This window comes from Ciona intestinalis, chromosome 7 (assembly GCF_000224145.3).
Source record: "Ciona intestinalis chromosome 7, KH, whole genome shotgun sequence".
NCBI lineage: Eukaryota > Metazoa > Chordata > Ascidiacea > Phlebobranchia > Cionidae > Ciona > Ciona intestinalis.
In genome coordinates, this window is record NC_020172.2 from 2,779,562 (window position 1) to 2,800,611 (window position 21,050).

Below are 21,050 nucleotides of genomic sequence, written 5' to 3' on the forward strand. Positions count from 1 at the left end.
CAGTTTTCGGGTTACGCACGCGTTTTAAATAAACACATTCACAATAGTTTGAGTAAAATTGTACATTTATTACAAAAAGTGTAATGAACACGCTGTGTACGAGGCTGTATTACCCGTATTCGATATAATATAATACTTAGGTAGCACAAGACTGCATGTAAAAGGCAGACAGTACATCCGTTTCATAATGTTTGTTTTGTGTTGCCATACGCCTTGTAAAGTCTGGTGCGCCAAAAAGCAGATACGCCAATAATTTTTTACAAATTTGCAGTACATTTTATGCAACCAAAACGCCAAGTGTATTCCTAAAAGTTACTATGTATGTGTAGCTGACATATTACTTTAGCATTAATACAAATTGCTATATCATGCAGTAACCAACGTCAGTAACTAAGGGCTGAATTTTAGTAACTGTAGCTTGAATTAGATAACAGCGATTAAACCTTTTGCAATCTGAGTTAGCAGTTAGGTTCCAAATATATACGCTATGAATCTTCCGGAATGGCGTTCCGTCTAAAATACAGTCTTACAGTAGCCTAATCACTTTGGCATTTCAGAATGCACTCGTTGCCTAGGTTTTTAAAAAGCTCTTGTTCTGACATAAATTCAAGCAACCGCTTGCCAAATATACCGACTGTGCCAACCACGCAAGCCAGTATAAAGATATACAACAGAAAATGGTCCAACACCATAGCGACGTATTTCCATTCGTCTTCTTTCTGGATAAAAGGTAAAATATACGTTTTCAATAATTCAAATGTTCTGTAACATGTGTTCGGTTGAATTTAGACGAAGGGTTATAGTAATGTGGGGTAAGATGGTTACCGTAAGCACGCATAAGATACCCCACATTTCCTAACGTTTTTACTATTAACATTTCTATTTTGGAGTCGTGGGGATACGGGTGTACATTTGTACTACCAATTGAAACGATAACAGAAAGAAAACATGAACCATCTTACCCTAACCTACTATAGATCCCCTCTGTATATGTTTTATATCAGCATAATCTACATTTCTAACATACTTCTATTCTGTGTTGGTGAGGTACTAGGATAATTTAAGATTTAAGTCAGATTTCACCCATTACTTCAACACCAAAGCTATTTATGTTTATGCAAAAAGAATAAATTATCCCACGTAAAACAATTATTTAAGCAGTATTATATGTGTAAAACATATAAATACAGAACCATGAATTACCAAACGTAAAACACTTGTTTAATTAGTATCATATGTGGAAGCTTTTAGATACGTAACATATAGGCTATATGATACCTGCTGTCCTTCGCGTTGGTCCTTATAACACTCTGACACATAATCTACTCCGTCCATAGCTGTTTTAACGTCGCTACCAATTAAATGTGGTTCGTCTGGTTTTGGGGAACGACCAGATAAATCTAAAATAACAGTTAAATTAGTAACTGTAATAAATTCCGTTAATATAACCCTGATTCGGTGCTCATATGACAGGACGATTTTTGTGTAATGAAGAGGTACAGTAAGGATTCAGTGCTACGAGATACGTAACAGACAAAAATTAAGTCTAGTAAATCGTATATAAGAGATATATATATTTTTCTTAAATGGCATTGTCAGTTGCTTATTTAAATAGAACTATTTGGAATAGGTTCTATCATGGCCTACTACTATTTTTAGTATGCCATGGTTATATTTAAATACAAGAGTTTGTCGGTTTAGCTTTTTTTACCTCTATTGTGTGTCTTTAACGACTGATATACTTTGTCTGTTAATTGTCAACTGACTGTTGTTATATCTTATATATGGTCTACTGTAACAAGGGGTATAAAAAGAAGAAAATTATAAAAATTATGTTACATCTCATTTTGGACTCGTTTGTTTGTTCTACTGTAAATATCTTTTTCTCTTCGCTACTGTAAATGAGGAATATGAACGAACATTAAAGAAGGTAAAAACTATTTTTAGTGACACTTCGTCTCGTTTTGGACTCGTTTTGGACTCGTTTTCCACTTACCTGAAATATCTTTGTAAGGTTTGGGAGGTCTGCCAGCCAACATTTTTTCTTCCTTGTAAGGATCCAATCGTTTCATTGTCGAGCTATAGATGAATTTTGGAAGCCACACCATGAATATCTGAAATATTTGTTCACATTTTGAATGGTATTGGAAATCATATATTTTTATTACAGTTTAAAGTTACATATTGTACGGTGGACACGTCAGACAGTATAAAATCTCTAGGCTTTTCGACTCTTAAGCGTAATTTCCAAAGTTTTATTTTTATTATTTGCTTAAATGTTTATTTAATCGCTGTTCTTGGCTCACAGTATTGTAGTTGATGATTCTAATCTTTGTTATTATGTGTTCTGTGTTTATGTGGGTGTTGTCGAGAACCTTGGATTAAGGCCATATTTTGCCCATTGCACACCCGGGCCGCTTATTTACGTGGTTATCATAAAGGTTATAAATTATATAGTACAACATGCGGCATGCTAGCGGTTTTACAGTAATGATATCCTTGCTCTATTTTATGTGGGTTATAGGTCCAGCAGCATGGCACGCCATGGGTCTTAGGATTTAGGTTAGGTTTGGCGCATTTATACCACAATTATAGTAGGATGAGGGAAGATAGGACACATTTTTATTCTATTTTTTCATCCCATTAGGTAGTAAACGAAGAACATTCTCAGATTTATAAAATCGTATCCTCACGACTCCCATAGACCGTTGTTAATTGTTTAAACACGGTCAAGATATTTGTATATTACGTGCTAAAGGTCTTCCCCCACCCTAATACACCCCTGTTACCTTTTTCATCCGATCCGACATGACATGTGTTGCAGGCCCACGGTAATGTACATTCAATACACCGACTGTTATCATAATAGAGAGGCAAACCAATATCATAGTAAATAGAATGTACTGGCATAGCAATGGGACTCCATTAGCGGTTGAGGGAATCGCTTCAACTGTAACAATACAAATTACTTTTTAGAATTTAAGATAGTATGTCTAAATGCGAAAGAAATGTTTTAAGATGTTCTATAAACGTCTAGATTAGAATACAAATTAAACACAGCACATTATGGTAGTGGCAATATTTAAAGAATTATATAACTGTATCCTCACGATTATAAAATTGCATTGTTAATTGTTAAAAAAAAAACAATGTTATGAAAGATGGAACGTTATGTGCTAAACGTATCCCATCTTATCCCCAATACTATATTACAGTAATCGTTTTCAGTAGTTTTTCTTACAAATAACTGGCAAAAGGGCTTAATTAAAGTGCTAGTAAAAGGATTAATTAAAATTATGCTTATTATAATGCGTGCTCATTCATTAGAGCTATGCTCTCTTGTCTTACCAATAACGAGCAAGAACACAATCAGTGAAAGCAGAAGCGAAATACTGAGTGTTATTTTTTCGCCAGCGTCCGATGGCAGATAGAATACAGCGCAGGTTAGATACGAAAACAGCATTGTAGGAAAGAGAATGTTGATAACAAGATATAGAGGCCGTCTTTGCAATATGAAGTAGTAAGTCATGTCCACGTACGGCCCTGCAGATTGTTACTTTAGTGTTTAATTAATGAAATTGTTTTATTAAAGTTGTTTAAAAAGCTAACTCGTGTGTACGTTAAATGTATGGCATAAGAAAAACAATACACTTAAGAAATAGTGCTCCAAAAATATCACCAATTTGGTAAGTTTTATAAGTGTAAATACATGGTAACTTGTAACCGAGCACGAAGTGTATAAAATATAGTTGGTCTATATGTATAAATAAAGTCATTGCCAGGATAACAAATACAAATACAACCCATTGCGAAAACACACACTAAGATCAGTTAGATATGTGGTTATATACCTCGACAGCAATCGTATTTAATGTAATGCTTCCAGCAACCAGTTTTAAGAATCAACCATTCTCCGCTTTCCTCGTACATTGTTTCATCTGGGGGCTCGCACATGTGGTCTCTAACAAAACATAAGATGCAACATGAGTTAAGTGTATCGGAGTTAAAAAGGTATGCCATCTTCATATACAGCACAGTGGTTTTAGCGGACTTGTCTTTAGTCCAGAGTTTACGGGTCCTCGGCTCGAGCCGCCACAATTGTGAGCGTTGTTGGGCAAGATACGTCAACCGCCTTAGCCCAGTGGTTACTTACATTTGTCTGAATTGTCAGCCATGCATTCAATTATTGGCATGCCTTCCAGTTCGTTTCGGATTTAAGCTTATACACTGCATACTATATATATTTTAACTTATTTATAAACACTACATACTTATTTATAAACACTACAGAAAAGCTGGTTATTTTAACTTATTCATAAACAATACAGATGTACGGTATGTAATAACTATAATCTCGCAGAAGCTTTTAAAAGTCCGTATAAACCTTAAAAAACGAGTTCAAAAACGTGACTTACTTGACTTCCCAGTCTGAATTTACCATGTCCAGTAAATCTTGTCCTTGCGACCAAGGGCCAATTTTCATCGTACAGTTTTGTGTGTCAAATGGAAACTCTGCCACCTATAAGAGACCAATTTGATCAGTATACATAAAAAATATGCTTTAATTTTAAAAGAAAAAAAAGGATGAAAAATGGTAGAAAAAGTTAAAAGAACAAAAATTATGAAAAAAATGATTAGCAAAATTTAGAAAACAAAATATCAGAAAAATATTTATACCATAATCTCGCAGAAGCTTTTAAAAATTGCCGGAGGTTTCCATTCTACCATTCCAGTATAATCCACTTTTGCTTTCGTAAATTGAGAAATAGCAAAGTCACCATCGGCGCTATAACATGGACAGAATGAATAAATGTAACTTGTAAGTTTTTTTATATACCTTTTCAGTTTTTTGGGGTATTTGTTTTTATATATACTTCTGTGGGGTAAGATTGACCACTATAAGTTCCAAATATCCTGATCGTGTTTTAAACATTTAAGGGCGTCTTATGGTGGTGAGGATACGTTTTTATATTTCTTTGAATGTTATTTGTTTACTACCCAGACGAGAAAACAGAATGAAAAGGTGTCTCATCTCCCCCACCCTAGTCTTATATTTTTTGCAGTGTATGGTATCAATTTAGAAAACAACTAAGTCTTCAATTGCACTAAAACACGCGTATATACAACCGTTGCACCCACTTGTTATACAGAACCAACTCCGGCAGCCACAAGTTAGTAGTAGGTAGATATATATACTCCAGGTTTTCGTAATCCTCTGGCACCCAGCTTAACCGAGGGTCCATCCACTTGTGATAAACCCACAGTTTCGTTTCGATTTTTTGGTTGACTTCGCTCTAAAAATAAAGCTTTAAATAAAAGTAAACCATCAGCAGCGAAATAGGGTAGGGTGGGAGAAGATAGGACACGTTTTTCATTTTATTTGCTCATCATACTTGGCAATAAACAAAGAACATTTAAAGAATTATTAAACTGTATCCTCACGACTCTTTAAAACACGATCAGGATGTTTGGATATTATGTGCTTAAAGTGTTCCGTCTTCCCCACCCTATACCATATATTTTGCGGCACAGTTGTTGCATGGCACTCCGACGTCGAAACGTCGGTATGCAAAATAAATGCCAGATTTTTTTTTAGAAAACAAATGTAATGTGCCTGGCAGCAATAATATTTCTATTCATGCAGATATTTGTATTTATGCATTTTCACACAATAATGTGGTTTACGATTAAATAATATCAATTTCGTAAAGACTAAAACTGGCTTTAGGGTGGGGGAAGACGGGACATCTTTAGAATGTAATGCCCAAATATCCTAGTCGTGTTTAGACAGTTAAAAACGTTCTATGGCAGTCGTGAAGATACGATTTTATAACTCATTCCATGTTCTTTGTTTTATTTCCAAGTGGGACGAGGAAATTGAAAGAAAATGTGTCCCATCTTTCCCACCCTACTATATATAAAGACATAATTAAAAGTTTCAGTTTTATACTTACAACAAAGCAATTTACTTACCACGTCAAGTAATTGATTAAACACAAGCTTAAACACGACTTTTACCGAGTTATTGTAGCTGTCACTCGGTCGTACTTTAGCGTCATACCCCTGCATTATATCTCCTGATAAATCGTACCGGGTTTTTGCCACGCTCACATACGCAAGCGCACCCATAACCAGTAAACGCAAAACTATCATCTCTAAAAGTTTTGAAATCTACAAAATATGAATGATTGAAATTTATTTCGTCTCTTCGGTAGTTGTTAAAACACGCTTATTATTAAAAAAAGAAATACAAATAATGTTTTGGACAAAATGCGTGACCGTTACACCCTAGTACGTTACATTAAATACAGTTACATTAATAAGATCATACTATAGTTAAACAGTCTAGCTAATTTTGTAGGCAATGTATTCCATCCCCCGCCTGTATATTTACCGATACTCTTCGTATTTTCTTTACTTTTCTTGATTACTATTCTGGCCTTTATTACTGTTGTCTATTCCACGTGACTTAGGTCCTTGTCGAGGACTTAGGTCTTAGGATTTAAGCCAGATTTGACACATTACATTTAAAACTGCGGTTTAAGTATGAGCGACAAAAGAAAGTCATTCATTTATACATTCATTCCTTCATATGCTATTTAAAGTATTCGCGTCTGAACGTATGTCATTCGCTTAACAATGCCATTGAATTAGCAGGCAACGGTAATCGCAGTATATTATCACCCCTTAATTTCCTACTTGAGATAAAAGCACAGTCAGCTGTGTAAAGTGTCGAATGTGACACACTCAAGACACCCTATCAACACCTCTCAAATGGGACTTAATTTTTGTCTGATAAGCTTTTACAAAAAATCCTTATCTGTACGATAAACTAATATATTCACTTTATATGATTAAGTGTTTAAAACTGCAACAAAAAATAAGTTATTGCGAAACGTAGTAGTTTGCATTAGGCGTATATAGTACCGCAAGTTAGCAAATTATTTACACCTACATTTATTTATAAAAGATATTTTAGTTTATACCTGCTGTTATGTGATTTTGTTACGCTTTTTCCAGTTTTTAATGTTTTGGTTTTCTAAACCTATAAAAGTCTATTTTCTACCTTATCACTCGGCCTGGATCTTGTAGTCAGCAAGACTGTTTAGCGAAGCAAAGTTTCCCAACAGGAACAGCTGTTTATACCCAAGAGAGCTTCGTTTAGAGTTCAGCGAAAGGATTTATAATTTGTGTTTGAAACAAATTGGGCGACCGCTTATTATTGTACTTCAACTCAATGCTTATAGTAAACGCTATTTTTTTAGTTTTTTTTTCCATAAAATGATTGAGACTGAGGAGTAAGATGGGTACCGTTAGTACATAACATTCCACATTTCTTACCCGCGTGGCCGCGTGTTTTTAACAATTACCAACTCTATTTTAGAGTCGAAAGGATACGGTTATATAGTTCTGTAAATATTCTTTGTTTACTATTAAATGAGACGATAAAAAAGTTAACCATATTACCCCAACCTACTATAACATAAAATAGACATTATTATCGGTCACTTCTTTAACTGTATCCTACATGTGGAAATCCAAGTTGGCAGAGTTTGTTAGTTGTATTTAAATACGCAAGAAGCAGAAGTCGTAAGGAAATAAAAGCAATCAAAAGTATATGATGACATTTCAAAGCAGATAAAATAGCAGTGATTTAAAAACTTTATCATATCAGTTTGGAACGGCGAACACAGTCACTAAATAAGCAAGACTTTTAAAACCGTGTCTTTAAACAGCCTTATATGCTTGGTCTGTAGGAATTGCACGACCAAAACCCGACCTGGGCGTTTCTGGTTGTTAATTTAGTAAAATTGTTACGAAGTTTTGGCACTGTGTGATCACTTTTTGCCCAGTCTGGAACCGACCACGCCTGAAGAAAAAAGTTTAATTAAGACGAGTAAACATACATTTTAATGATGCCTAATGATATAGTACTGTGGGGTAAGATGAGACACTTTTAGCACATGATGTCCAAAAATCCTAATCGTGTTTTCCACATTTAACAACGGTTTATGAAAGTCGTATACGGTTTTTATGTGCCAACTGTATCCATCTTACACACAGTACTATATCATGTATTGTGATTTGCCTACTTTAACAATAATAAATGCGATCACTTACTGCAACATCCATTCGTTGTTTTTCGAATCCATTCTCTGTATTCTGCGACGTCAACGAAAACCATAGGCTGAAAACAAAAACAAATGATGTCAAATGCTGTATCTTTAACTATATGACATTTTACCTTATACGAGAACTGAGACGTATATAATGATATAAATATGGCATATAGGGCTGGAGAAAGGTAGCGCGATATATATATTGGCATAATTAAATAAGGGAAAGGTCTTACCCGTGAACCGCTACAGTCGTCAGAACCAGCAAAGTTCACGCCAACGAGGGTAAATTTGCTAGTAGTGGAGTCGAATGTTAAAGCTGGACTTCCTCCGTCGCCCTGTACATGAATAGAATGGTTAATTTAATCAATGAACAAATAAAAACCTATTCAGTCTTTACAACTCGGGTGTATATAGACAAAGAAAATCGTTATTGCTGGGGTGTATATAATGACAGAGACAGTCGTTATAACTCGGGTATAGCTCGGTTGTTCTGTTTGATACACCTTGTACCCCCCGTATCGAGTTAACACATGTTTAACTTTGTACATATTCACTTTTTTTAAATTTTTCATTTTTTTAAAGCATTTTTGACAATTTTGGCTAGCCTAAACGCGCATACGCTCGTAATGGTTCCAGCGGCGAGCGTCGAACCCGTAATCTCAGTGCTATAGGTGCGCTAACCACTGTAACACTGCCCCGAACCAATTAATTAATTTAAAGTTAATAATTAACCAACGGATGTAGTTTTAATTGATATTCACTTAACAGTTATTCTGTTTCCTAACAGGCGCCTTACACCTTCTAACTTAACAGATAGTTAATTCTTCGAATCCATTGCAATTAAGGTGTAACAATGTCGCGCGATATACATTAAGGAGTAGTAATTGTACATTTATACGGGGAAATAAGTTGTTAATGTACAATTACTTTGTTATAGAACCTCTAACAACTAGAAATAAGACTTAACAGCTTTTTTTGGAAAGTCCCTCAAAGTTCGCAGGTGTGGCTTTTAAATTGACTTTCGTTGGTTTTGGAATAAATATAGTAAGTTGGAATAAGACGGTCCTTGTTCTCATTGTCGTATCATTTGGTAGTGAACAAAGAACATTACGATTTTACGTGATTGTATATCCTACACCCTTTTGGTATAACCGAATCCTTAGGACTTTAGAGCAATATAGTAAAACTGCAGTTAACATTACCCCGCCGTATTCACACTTACGTCACATGTATCTTGACCAGCGGTAACCGGATTGGCGCAGAAAACTCCGGATACTGGTAAACTGGTTCTGTATATCGCTTCACATGCCGACTTTGAAATAACCGAGAGCTTGATTTCTTGTAATGGCGCTTGCTGGATGGTAGCTGATAGGAGAAAACTTAATTTAGACGAGTTTTTTTTTATAAATCTTTGAGGTATATAAATGTAATTTAGTTATACCATTGTGTCGTGGCGACGAGCCAACGACAGTTGTTATAAAATTTGTTTTCTGTTTTTTATTCATGTATAGTGCCCACTTGCAAGTTATGTAACTTTCTGGATAATTATTCCATTTCCTCGTCTCATTTGGTAGTAAACACAGAACATTCAAAGAATTATAAAACCGTATCCTCGCGACTCCCATAGACCGTTGTTAATTGTTTAAAACACGATCAGGATATTTTAATATTATGTGCTAAAGGTGTTCCATCTTCCCCCACACTATTGTATCACTTTTTCGATGTATGGATGATAATTTAGACAACCCATAAGGAACCACTGGGTTTAAACAAAGACACTTGCGCCAGCGACGGCGACAGAGTCGGATTTACGCCAAAAAATAGAATTAAAACTTACCTGATGCCCGTCCATAGCCTGCAACGTAGACGTTTGTGTTTTCTGAAACTGATGACGAAGCAAAAGGTGGAACACATACTGGTTTCACCTGGTAAATAAATGATTAAACATATTTATCCTGGCGTGGCGGGCAACAGCAGTAGTTATAGCACAGGTGTTCTGTTGCACACACCTCGTGGACGCTTACGATTTGCCACTATAACTTTAGGAATGATTTTTTAGATAAATCTTTCCAGTCAATGGGTTAGGGGTTAAAAATGGTGCAGATTTTCTCAATAGCGATTACGTTATGTTATACAACTCATTATATTCAAGGCAACTTACTGTTGCACCAAAGGTCAATGTAGGCACTTGAAGTAATGCAAGGTCGTGATAGTTTTGAGTGACAGTGTACAGTGGGTGGGATACGATTCTGCTCACAGCTGTAAATGCATTAAATCAATGTTAAAAAGGGACTACATTTATATGCACTGTTGCTGTTAGGTATGTTATACTTTTAAAATGCAAGATACTGTAGTAGGTTGGAGGGAACATGGAACACCGTTTCATTCTATTTTATCACCTCACTTAGCAAACAAAGAACATTCAAAGTAATTATAAAACTAATCCTCACGACTCTCACAGACCCCTGTTAATTGTTTAAAACACGGTCAAGATATTTGAATGTTATGAGTTAAAGGTGTCCCATCTTCCCCTATCCTACTATATATATATATACATATAATAGAAAAGCGCGTGTGAAAACAAGAAACGCGTTAAAACTTACTCAGTCTTCGGCCAGTGGTCAATGGGTTCACAGGATCTATAGTTGAGGTGATTACTTCGATTGAGTTTACAGAAGTACTGCAAAAGTTTTTACAAATTATTTAGAAAGGTATATTGTGGTAATATCTATTAATGAATAAATGACTCTATTTTGTTTCTTCAGTCGCGGTAACGAAAAAGTATGCAAAAAGAAAAATACTTAAGTAACGGTAGAGCAATCGGAATACAAAATTCATTGAATAAAATACTTGACCGTTACACCCTACAAACAATGTAATGCAATATATATTCTTTAAATAAATGCCATTAGATATAATCGGGAGAAAAGTTTGCGAAATGATATACTTACTCGACTGCATATCCTAAAGTAAGGGACACGTCTCTTATTCTACCAAGGCAAGATGCTGATGTAAGAATCCATTGCCTATTGAGGTACAGAAATTTAGATATAATTGAATACAGGGTAAGATGGATACAGTTAGCAAATAATATCCCATATTTCTCCATAGTTTTTTATCAGTAAAAAAGCTGTTTGGAAGTTTTAGAGAAAGTTTATTTAAAAAGGATATTGTATATAAATCTGTAAATATTTTTTGTTTTCTACTTAATGGGACGTTAAAGAGAATGTAAATTATCTTACTCCAACCTATGGTAATGCAAATTTTTGCATTTTAGTTCACAAAAATGATCATAAGTTTACTTATAGTTGGCAAAACTTGTTTCAGTTGGTTTTATTTAAAAGAAGAGGGAATCATCTATGAATAGAAACGTTTAAAAATGGCATCATAGCTTCTAAACGTTTATTATTAAACTTGGTTTAAATATCGTAGTGTATTTTTTTAGAGTATAACGCTTGTTGCGAAACTTAAAATACTTACGAGCAAATGATGGTTCCACTGCATCTAACTACGTTTGAACCTGCGGCTCTTACAATAACCTGCCATGGTCTGTTGGTGTTGCTAATAGCAGGAGTACCACCTGTCAATCAAATCGAGACCGTTACGAAAAGTTTTGTTTGCAATTTGTGACAAATTTAACATAACATTGTTCTTGATCAAGAAAAATATAGTCAGTTTTTAATGTGTTTTGAACAAAACGTTTTTCTAACATACTTTGATGCCATGTTCCAATTTTCACAACATATTAACTTCTTACATAACTGGAGATGTTGTAGTTTTTTAAACCGATAAAAAACAATCTGGTATGTAAAATATACCACGTTTTTATACCAGATGAGCCCCCAAAAGATTATTTACATTATGCGTGGTAGCAAAAGTGGTAAATTACTTACTAATAACTCGTGCAAGAACTCCCACGTCTGATGCGCCGCATGTTGTGAGTGAACTGTAGCAATCAAGGTTACTGTCAGTAATGCTGGGGTAGGCTGTAATAAAGAAACAAGATGTTTAGGTCGCTTATAACTCGTAACACGCACGTCCTTAGATTTCCTAATTGTCAGTCATACAAAAAATAAACAAAAAAAATCAACAATTTTTTTTTAAATGATCACCTACAAAGTTATATACATGGTAACTCGGAAGCGGAAACGAGATGTATAAAACGGAACACCTGTGTTATAATGACTGTCGTTGCCCCGCCATACGAGGGTAAATATATAAGTTACATTTATTCGTACCTTTTTGGTAACAATTATTGGAGTTCACACTGAAGAAAACATTGCTTGAATCCCAACAGCAGCCTCTAGACTCGCAGTTGCCTTTCAGGATAAGGTTGTTCACACCACCCGATGCACCACCAAGACCAGGCAATCCTCCAAGACCTCCGAGGCCACCAAGACCACCTAGGCCAGTGTTGCCAGTCAAGCCGCCAAGGCCTCCCAAGGCACCAAGATTCCCTAAGCCACCAAGACCTCCCAAGCCTAGAAGATTCGCGCCTGAAAATAGGTTAAGTTAATTAATACAGCTATGGTTCTACAGTTTAAAACAACGTAAATACAGTGTAATTTCACAGTTTTAAAGAAGGTTAATACAGCTATGGTTCTACATTTTGTAACAGGGATAAGACAGCAGTGTTTTAACTGTTTAAAACATGGTTAGGCTAATACAGGTATAATTCTACATCTTAAAAACAACCTTAATACAGCTAAAGTTCTATAGCTTAAAACAGGACTCTTACTTGATAGTTGTCGAGTCACAGCTGCTCTGGATCCAAGTCCATTGCTGGCGACATTTGTTTGGCCAGCGTTACTACCAGTGTTACCAGTAGAAGTACCAGTGTTGGTCGATGTACCTCCTGCTGCATTTCGTCCTTGTATACCAGGAAGAAACGTGTTCAAAAGTTGGAATTGTGAAAACCCAGGACATGCTTGTCGGTTGGCTGTATCCACACTGCAGGTTCCTGTGAAACGGTTTAACATTAAACCAAGTCAAGTTTTTGGGTGTTGTGGTAGTGGTCTAAACTTCACGACCCAATCTGTAGGATCTGACCCACATAGAACGAAATGTGCATATACCATGTTGAGGTAATGGACCAACTTTGAGCTAAATCTCTAGTCCCATATAGACGATATAGAGTGTAACGCAGCAGGACTTCACATACGCATCGCAGCAAAAAAACAACATACATAGTAGGGTGGGAGCAGATGAAACACCTTTAGCACATTATATCCAATTATCCTGATCGTGTTTTAAACAATTAACAACAGCCTATGAGAGATTGAGGATATGGTTTTATAATTCTTTGAATGTTCTTTGTTTACTATTAAATGTGACGAGAAGTAGAATGAAAAGGTGTCCCATCTTCCCCCACCTCACTATATTATACAAGATCAAACGACTTACTTTGTGGGATTTGGTTAACTTGTGAGCTTGTTTTGATCAGTGGACATCTAAAACACATCCCCCCAGATGCAAACACGCACCCCTGTGGAAAGTTACACATCATATGACATAAAGTTCATTTATGTCTCCGAATACAATAGCGAAAGTCAAATTAATTAAAACAAACTACAGGAAGGAGTTAGCAGCAAAGCGACAGTCGTTTTAACTAACTTTAATTGGTAAAAAATACTGAAGTAAAAGTGTCAGATAAAACCTGGCTGCTAAACCTACACGCTTAAGTTGCCAGATTTTTACTTTATATATAGTGGGGTGGGGGTATATGGAACACTTTTTTATTCTATTTTCTCGTCGCATTTGGTAGTAACCAAAGAACATTTAAAGAACTATGTAACGTGTCTTCACGACTCCCATATAACATTGTAAGTTGTTTAAAACACGATCACGATATTTAAATATCATGTGCTAAGGGTGTCCTATCTTCCCCCACCCTACTCCAAATAAAATATTATAATATCCTATAATACGCGTGTATCGACAAGCATTGAGACTTACGATGTTGTAGCACTCCTGCGCCGTTCGTATGTTAACGTGGATTCCTGTTTTGCAATTGTACTGCGCGTTGAATTCATTTCTTCGGTTCAAACAGTCGGTAAGAATGTTGGACGGAATGAGCGCTGAAAATAAATCTCGTGTAAAAATTGATCGCAAAATAAGAAATGTAACATAAAACTTAAAGTCATATTAATGACAGTAAAAACCCGTGGAAAAGATACATATATAATAAATCGTGAAGCGACCAAGACGTGTGTGAAACACAACACCCGTGTTATAACGACTGCCATCACGAGAACAAATAAGTTACAGTAACTTATTCGTTTAAATGTAAAACACAAAATTATAAATAGCATCCTAAAAGATTTTATTACCTGGGTCTAAGGATCCTGACGACTCCCCTTGTGACGACTGAGTGTTGGTTGATGTTGTAATTCCCAGGATTGGGTTAAGAATGTTTTGTATTGAACTGAGACCCCCACCTTAAAGTTAAATATAAATACGTATTAAAACATAACAACGTGAACAGCTTTTATTTATTTATTCAAGTAAGAGTATGGTTCAATAGGAGTAATTCTTTCTTTTTAGATGAAGTTTCTTATAGTACACTGAACTTTGTTTTTGTGTTTGTTTTCTATAGCACTTCAGACTGACTGTTATTTAAATACAAAAATCGTTCAATTTTATAGGCACATCAGGGCCAGATTAACGGAATTTAGCAAAGTTACGTGAATGTTTTCTAAACGGGTTGTTTGGTTGGTCTTTCGAAACTCATATTTGTGAAACTAATAATTATTAGACGGGTAATAAATGATTCAGATCCTATTGTGAAACTCCGCTTTAAGTATACAAGACCGCAAAGCTTTAATAAAAGGCCACAAGAAGGCCACAAGTTGATAGCAAACAAATCATCAGAACACACACGTGCTTAATAAAACAACAAATAATCAAACCTGACAAGAGAAGAAGTGGGTTGCTGAAAATAGACTGAAGACAGCCATTTTGAAGTAGCATCTGTGTTCGTATGACAGTGTTAACAGTAGAACTGGATGTCGTGCCCGTGTTTCCGAGGAGTAGTTGGCAAACCACTGGGTTTGAAGTTGGAGCAGCGGGCGTAGCACCAACAAAATCTATACAGTGTGGAATGTTAGGTTTTAGTCTTTCGTTATAGATTGTGTGGTGTTTTTCTACTTACTTGGCACTTGTGGTCCAACGATTGTGGGTGCGGTTGGCCTGGTTGTTTGAGGCCTGAGCGACTGGCTTAACAACATGCTGAGGAGTGCGTTGTTGTTATTACCGCCAGTGTTACCGAGAAGTCCACCCAATGCATTGTTGGTGCCAGTGTTTCCGAGTAAACTTGACAAAGCATTATTGCTTCCAGTGTTTCCGAGTAAACTTGACAAGGCATTATTGCTTCCAGTGTTTCCGAGTAAACTTGACAAAGCGTTATTGCTTCCAGTGTTTCCGAGTAAACTGGACAAAGCGTTATTGCTTCCAGTGTTTCCGAGTAAACTTGACAAAGCGTTATTGCTTCCAGTGTTTCCGAGTAAACTTGACAAAGCGTTATTGCTTCCAGTGTTTCCGAGTAAACTTGACAAAGCGTTATTGCTTCCAGTGTTTCCGAGCAAACTTGACAAAGCATTATTGTTTCCAGTGTTTCCGAGTAAACTTGACAAAGCGTTATTGGTTCCAGTGTTTCCGAGTAAACTTGACAAAGCGTTATTGGTTCCAGTGTTTCCGAGTAAACTTGACAAAGCGTTATTGGTTCCAGTGTTCCCAAGAAGTCCGCTTAAAGCGTTGTTATTATTATTATTACTCAGCAGAGATGTCAGTAGAGCATTATTGGCTCCCAATCCAGGGTTTGTTGCTGCTGGCAGTCTAGGTCTTTGTGTGGCTGCGACTTGTCCCGTAACAGAGGCTACCTGGGCCTGAAAATATAAAGGGTTATTATCAATATTGTGCGTATGTTTTGTAAGTGCTGTATGTTGTATATGGTGTAAGTCTGTACTGCACTATTGAGATTGTATTTGCAAATGTGAAGTCTGCAGTATATTATGTTACATAAGATGATGTTTTTTTATCACTTACATCGATTTCTCGTTTTAACACAGCTTGTGCAATTACTTGTGAAACTTGCCCCGTTATATTACCACAACGATCAAGTGCTCTTTGTACCGAAGGCACATACGCGGCGGCCTGAAAATAAAATAAAATCAGTACTTTGTTCTGAAATCAGTATTAAGTCATTAGCTTCATTAAACAAATACTTGAAAAATAACTTACAGTCTGTGCTAAAGTCGCTTGGCTTCCTGTCAGAGAACATATTGCAACTGCTGTATCAACACCCCGTAAGTCCACTGCTGGGGCACGAGTCGGTGGTCGGGCAGCTGCGATGTTAGTCCCCAGTGCACCAGTTCCTATAAGTATGGTTCACAATTTAGACAACACACAAATGATCGCTAGGTTGAAACAAATGCTGTTAAGTGTCTTGTTCAAGGACACATAAACCCTCACAATGATAAAAGCGCCCCAGCCAGCTTGGGTTCGAAAACTATGTGCTTAAAGCAGGCGCGTCCACCACTGCGGCACAACGCCTATACGTTGATACTGATATTGTTATACAAGAAAAAATCATGAAAATCCTCACCTGGTCTGACTTGTTCTGGTACGCCTGGTACATTGTTCGTGCTTATTCCAAGAGTTTGTAATAAGTTGCTTAAGTTATTGCTGGTCGCCGCAGGCCGCGCTGTGGTTGCTGTAAGAAAAGTTCCATTTAATTAAACGCTTGTTTTGGGGAATAGTTTTCATAATGTTGGTTAAGCTATGACGTGCACAGTTTCACGCTACGAGAATTTTAGCTTAAATTTGCGCGTATGAAGGGTTTGGAAACACGTTTGAGACAAAAACGTTTTTAATAAGTTACTATAAACGCAGTAATAGTTACATGCCTCGTATGTAAACTTATACAACATGTGCAGTAGACACACGGCGCATATACCCACCTACCCCAAGATGCGCAGTAGTCGCACGGCGCATATACCCACATAGCCAAAATGTGCAGTAGTTACACGACACACATATACTTCCTAATACAACATGCGCACTTACCCCCTGCAGGAGGCCTTGTAGCGGCGGTAAGGGGTCGGACGGTAAGCGGGAGAACGGGATTCGTTCTGGGGGTTACTGGTGCTGGTCCCCCAACACTAATTCCTAGATGTGAGAAAATGTTATTCGGGCTCGGTGGAGTCGTTCTTGAGACTGGCGGAAGAATCGTTCCTTGAATATTGTTTGTATTGCCAAGCAGATCAGCAGTTACTATGCCGTTCACGACTGCGGAAAGAAAAGCGTTAAAATATTGGCATGATATAAATATAGATGCACAAAACACAAATTTTGTGGTCAGTTTTAATACAAACATTACATATTTTGATAAGATTGAATAAATGTAACTTATTTATCCTCGCGTGAAGGCGCAATGACAGTCGTTGTAACACGGATGTTCCGTTTCATCGTGCCTGCTTACAAGTCGCCTATACGATTGCCGTTGTAAACCGTATAGGTTTAATACAATATAACCAAATGTAAATGTATAGTAATCTTGTTGCAGTACTTACGGTTCGGTCTTGTTGTTGGGAAAACTGGTCGTACAACAGGTCTGGTTGTTGTTGTAGCTCTTGTTGTTGTTGTTACGGGTTGCTGACCTGTTGTTAATATGCGGATTTTAAACTGTGTATCCTACTGAATGAACCCCATTACCCAAAATACAGACTGCTACGCAACTAACACCGTTTATAGCTGGTCAAATCGCTTTGTTACGCTTCGGTTAAGGCTTAAATTTTCTGCGACTTGATTGGCGTCTTATAGATCTACGTTGCCACCAAAGACGGTTTTATTTGCCAAGAAATGAACTAGCTTCGAACCAATTTATGTTTTAAACATACGCTGACATTCTTTGAATGTTCTTTGTTTACTACCAAATGGGACAAGAAAATGGAATGAAAAGGTGTCCCATCCTACCCCACCCCACTATACATTATGCGCTAACTGTAACCATCTTATACCAAACGTTTATTTAAACTTACCATAAAAACACCAGCTTACGCCATCGTATCTATCATCGTAGCAACATCGTGTCCCGGTCAATGGATTCCTGCTTCTTTCGCATTGATCCCATGATATACCTGGTGTACCGCAGTCTCTTCTTTGGCGTACGGGTACCGCAGTACAGACACCCAAGTTTGTAAAATCTTTAAAAAAATTAAAAAAAATTAATTAATTTATTCAAAAAGTTTTTTTTTTTCACATATACTTTTGTGGCGAACGAGTACCGCAGTACAGACACCCAAATTTGTAAAATCATAAAAAAATAAAATAATTTAATAAAAAGATAAAAAGTCCTTTGTGTTTTAAATATTTCTGTAATGTTTACTTTTTAAATCAACTTAGGAAAATGTGCTATACTCATATATATATACTCACATGCGTCAACTTGTACAGTTCCCCATAACGCCAAGCAAAACAGCAGAAGCAACTTTGAATTCATGCTCAGTTTCTTATAATTACTTATTAAAAACTGGGCAAAAGCTAGCAACCTGAATTAAGAGCGTATATACTGGTTATTCAAATGCATTTGGTCGTTAAAATATCCCGTCAGTTACGGATATAAACAAGACAAGGTACTTTGCGTCGTGCTGCTGAATTAAAAGTAAATCGTTATAGAAAATGCGGCATTTATAAGGGGAAGCTGGTCTAAAAAACTACGCGTTGCTCTGATAGTAACACCTGGATTTTACTTGTTACCCTAATTGCTGCCTTTCAAAAAAGCGCCCATAAATCGTTCTTGGAGCGAGTGAATGAAATCAAATTGCGCGCTGTAGCAGTACCTATCAACCTAATACTTCGTTCCTTTTTTCTTCCTTTTCGTAACGCGACAGGCGCTTCTAATTGCGACCGCAACACCGGTACGGTATATCGCCAAAGTTCGCCGCTTAGAAAGTATTATGACGCGGCGATGTTCAATCGAGAGAAACGAAGCCGTTGGCGAGAATAAAATCACTCTTTTCTCGCATCACACTAGTTTTGTTTACGGTCGCCGCGCGTTCTAACTTTGCGCAGGAACGAAGCTAAATATTTGTTTGGGTTCCTTTTCCGATATCACACTATCTAATCATGAGTAGTAGTCGCTGAATAAAAACATTTGTTAGCGGCTGTTTAGTGAACATGAGAACGTACAAGTTAAAGCGTCGTTTACTAAACTTATAACATTAACTGTATACATTGAAGCAGCTGTTTTGACAACTTTGACAATTTCAAAACAGTTCAATTTAAACTTGTTTAAGTTTGTCAGCGAAATAGAATACGTGAAACAAAAACTTTAATATTATTTGTGTGTTTTACACGAGTCACTTATTTATGTTGTGTTAAAAATGAAAATTGTATTAAGTTGTATACCCACAACAGCCACGCTTTATAACTGACGCTTTCCCCACACCTTTTGTCTATATAGCATACTTTATTAACGATTGTCGTTTTGCTGTTGATTTCCTTCTCTTCGTTTTTAAACAATAGATACGAACAGGTTCTTACGCGAAGACATGACGATTATATTTATTTTTTTTCAGATTGTAAATTGTAATTTTTAAGACGTAATTTTTATATATAAGTTATATCGGTGTTTCGAGTTTTTGTCATTTTTTCGAAAGTTTAGAAACGCGGAAGTTGACCTAAATGTAAGCCAACATATAATATATTAGGCTGGGGTAAGATGGTACATGTTTAGTGGGATATAGGAAATATGGGATATTATGAGCTAACGATATCCATCTTACCCCATGTACAATTTAACAATATAAGAAAATTCACCATTCATATAAATACGTACATGAATAATTCCCTCTTTGAAATGAGATATATTTATACAAGCTTTGATGTTATTACGAAGTGTATCAGGTTAACATAAAATCGGGTTTCACACTCGGCAAAGTGGTCATTTCCCAAAGAAATTTACAACGACCGTAGCGACGTACCTTTGCACCGAGCAGCTATCTAATAATCGCTGTACAATAGAATCGTCCAATTTAATCCCATGGCCCGATTAGCGAAACAATTTATCGGGTTCTGTTTTACAAGCAGTAGCGGCCCTTCAGTGAAACGAATACTCAATATCGGCGATTAGTTCTGTGGTTTTAATTGCGGGTTGTCGAGTTTTAACCATTTTGTCACGCAGCAACGAGTATATTGACAGTTTAAATTACAAATGTGAATGATTCGTCCAATAAAAATTCGTACCAATAAAAAAATCTCGATTTTTTTAACTTTTTGGCATCAAATTTTGCAACGTTGCATCCTTTACGTTTTAAACAAGTTCTTGGTGAATATTGATAAGTTTATGCGAGTATAAATATTGAAATTGCGGTTAATTTAGCGTGGAATAATTGCCCGAAGCGTTAAACACAGGGCAGGGTTTCTAGGACCGGAGCTTCGGCTCTACAAACTAATTCATATAGCAAAGCAATTAGAAATATTGCAATCTGTTTTTAAAGTGTTTTGTAACCCCTTTAATTAAACCGTTTTGATTAAAAACATTATTGAGCCTCTAAACCGTCGTTCTGTGGTAGGTGATATATGGTTATAATGTTATAGCTATACATTTGTACCGAAACCGATTTTCCCTCAAATATCGGCATAGACAAATAAGGGTAAAAACTTGTGTAGTTATCAGTTCAAATCTCCAAAGCACCTAAATTTTCTCTATTTTCAACAGCGGTTTCCATTGCATTACATTGAGATTGATTTTCGAATGTAAAATTGTTTAACACGTTGCAAATTCCGATTAGAATAACTTATAGAAAAATTTCAAAATTGGTAAAAAATAACAACAAAATTAAAACACGATCGATTTAAGTAACATGCAATAGGTATTACACCTAAGTGTGCCTGTAATTAGTTCCCTAATTGTAGCTTTCAGGTGTAAAC

General features: G+C 36.3%; 2 protein-coding genes across 4 annotated transcripts; both read right to left on the reverse strand.

Annotated features, from left to right (window-relative positions):
* Positions 1 to 51: 51 nt before the first annotated feature.
* nachr (nicotinic acetylcholine receptor subunit) lies at positions 52 to 20,144 on the reverse strand. The gene is given in 12 exon segments (NM_001204048.1): positions 52 to 719; positions 1,279 to 1,400; positions 1,997 to 2,114; positions 2,790 to 2,950; positions 3,349 to 3,543; positions 3,852 to 3,961; positions 4,416 to 4,519; positions 4,678 to 4,786; positions 5,140 to 5,294; positions 5,974 to 6,173; positions 8,875 to 8,880; positions 20,137 to 20,144. Coding segments are annotated over 10 exon segments (1,437 nt in total). The 5' UTR covers positions 6,154 to 6,173; positions 8,875 to 8,880; positions 20,137 to 20,144; the 3' UTR covers positions 52 to 536.
* Positions 7,544 to 18,688, reverse strand: LOC100178486 (mucin-5AC). Of its 3 annotated transcripts, none has more exons than XM_018812661.2 (25): positions 18,555 to 18,688; positions 18,158 to 18,322; positions 17,690 to 17,776; positions 17,184 to 17,405; positions 16,723 to 16,830; positions 16,359 to 16,492; positions 16,164 to 16,271; positions 15,822 to 16,003; positions 15,271 to 15,743; positions 15,029 to 15,205; positions 14,450 to 14,557; positions 14,076 to 14,197; positions 13,524 to 13,605; positions 12,859 to 13,080; positions 12,359 to 12,616; positions 12,014 to 12,106; positions 11,601 to 11,700; positions 11,072 to 11,146; positions 10,724 to 10,800; positions 10,282 to 10,379; positions 9,958 to 10,045; positions 9,343 to 9,485; positions 8,354 to 8,455; positions 8,122 to 8,188; positions 7,544 to 7,870 (listed from the first exon to the last, which is right to left on the reverse strand). In XM_018812661.2, the coding sequence occupies exons 1-25, from the start codon at positions 18,616 to 18,618 to the stop codon at positions 7,839 to 7,841; spliced, it is 3,387 nt and encodes a 1,128-aa protein (XP_018668206.1). In that variant the 5' UTR covers positions 18,619 to 18,688; the 3' UTR covers positions 7,544 to 7,838. The 3 variants fall into 3 exon arrangements, with proteins under 3 accessions (XP_018668206.1, XP_026691059.1, XP_018668205.1); XM_026835258.1 differs by having other exon boundaries at positions 15,271 to 15,782; XM_018812660.2 differs by having other exon boundaries at positions 15,271 to 16,003.
* Positions 20,145 to 21,050: the final 906 nt, after the last annotated feature.

Excerpts from the sequence above, each read along its gene's own strand:
- LOC100178486 (XM_018812660.2), bottom strand. The coding sequence starts at position 18,618 with ATGAATTCAAAGTTGCTTCTGCTGTTTTGCTTGGCGTTATGGGGAACT. Across the intron at positions 17,406-17,689 it reads CCCAACAACAAGACCGAACC|TCGTGAACGGCATAGTAACT; the intron begins GTAAGTACTGCA and ends TTCTTTCCGCAG. Across the intron at positions 8,189-8,353 it reads ACGACTGTAGCGGTTCACGG|CCTATGGTTTTCGTTGACGT; the intron begins GTAAGACCTTTC and ends TTTTGTTTTCAG.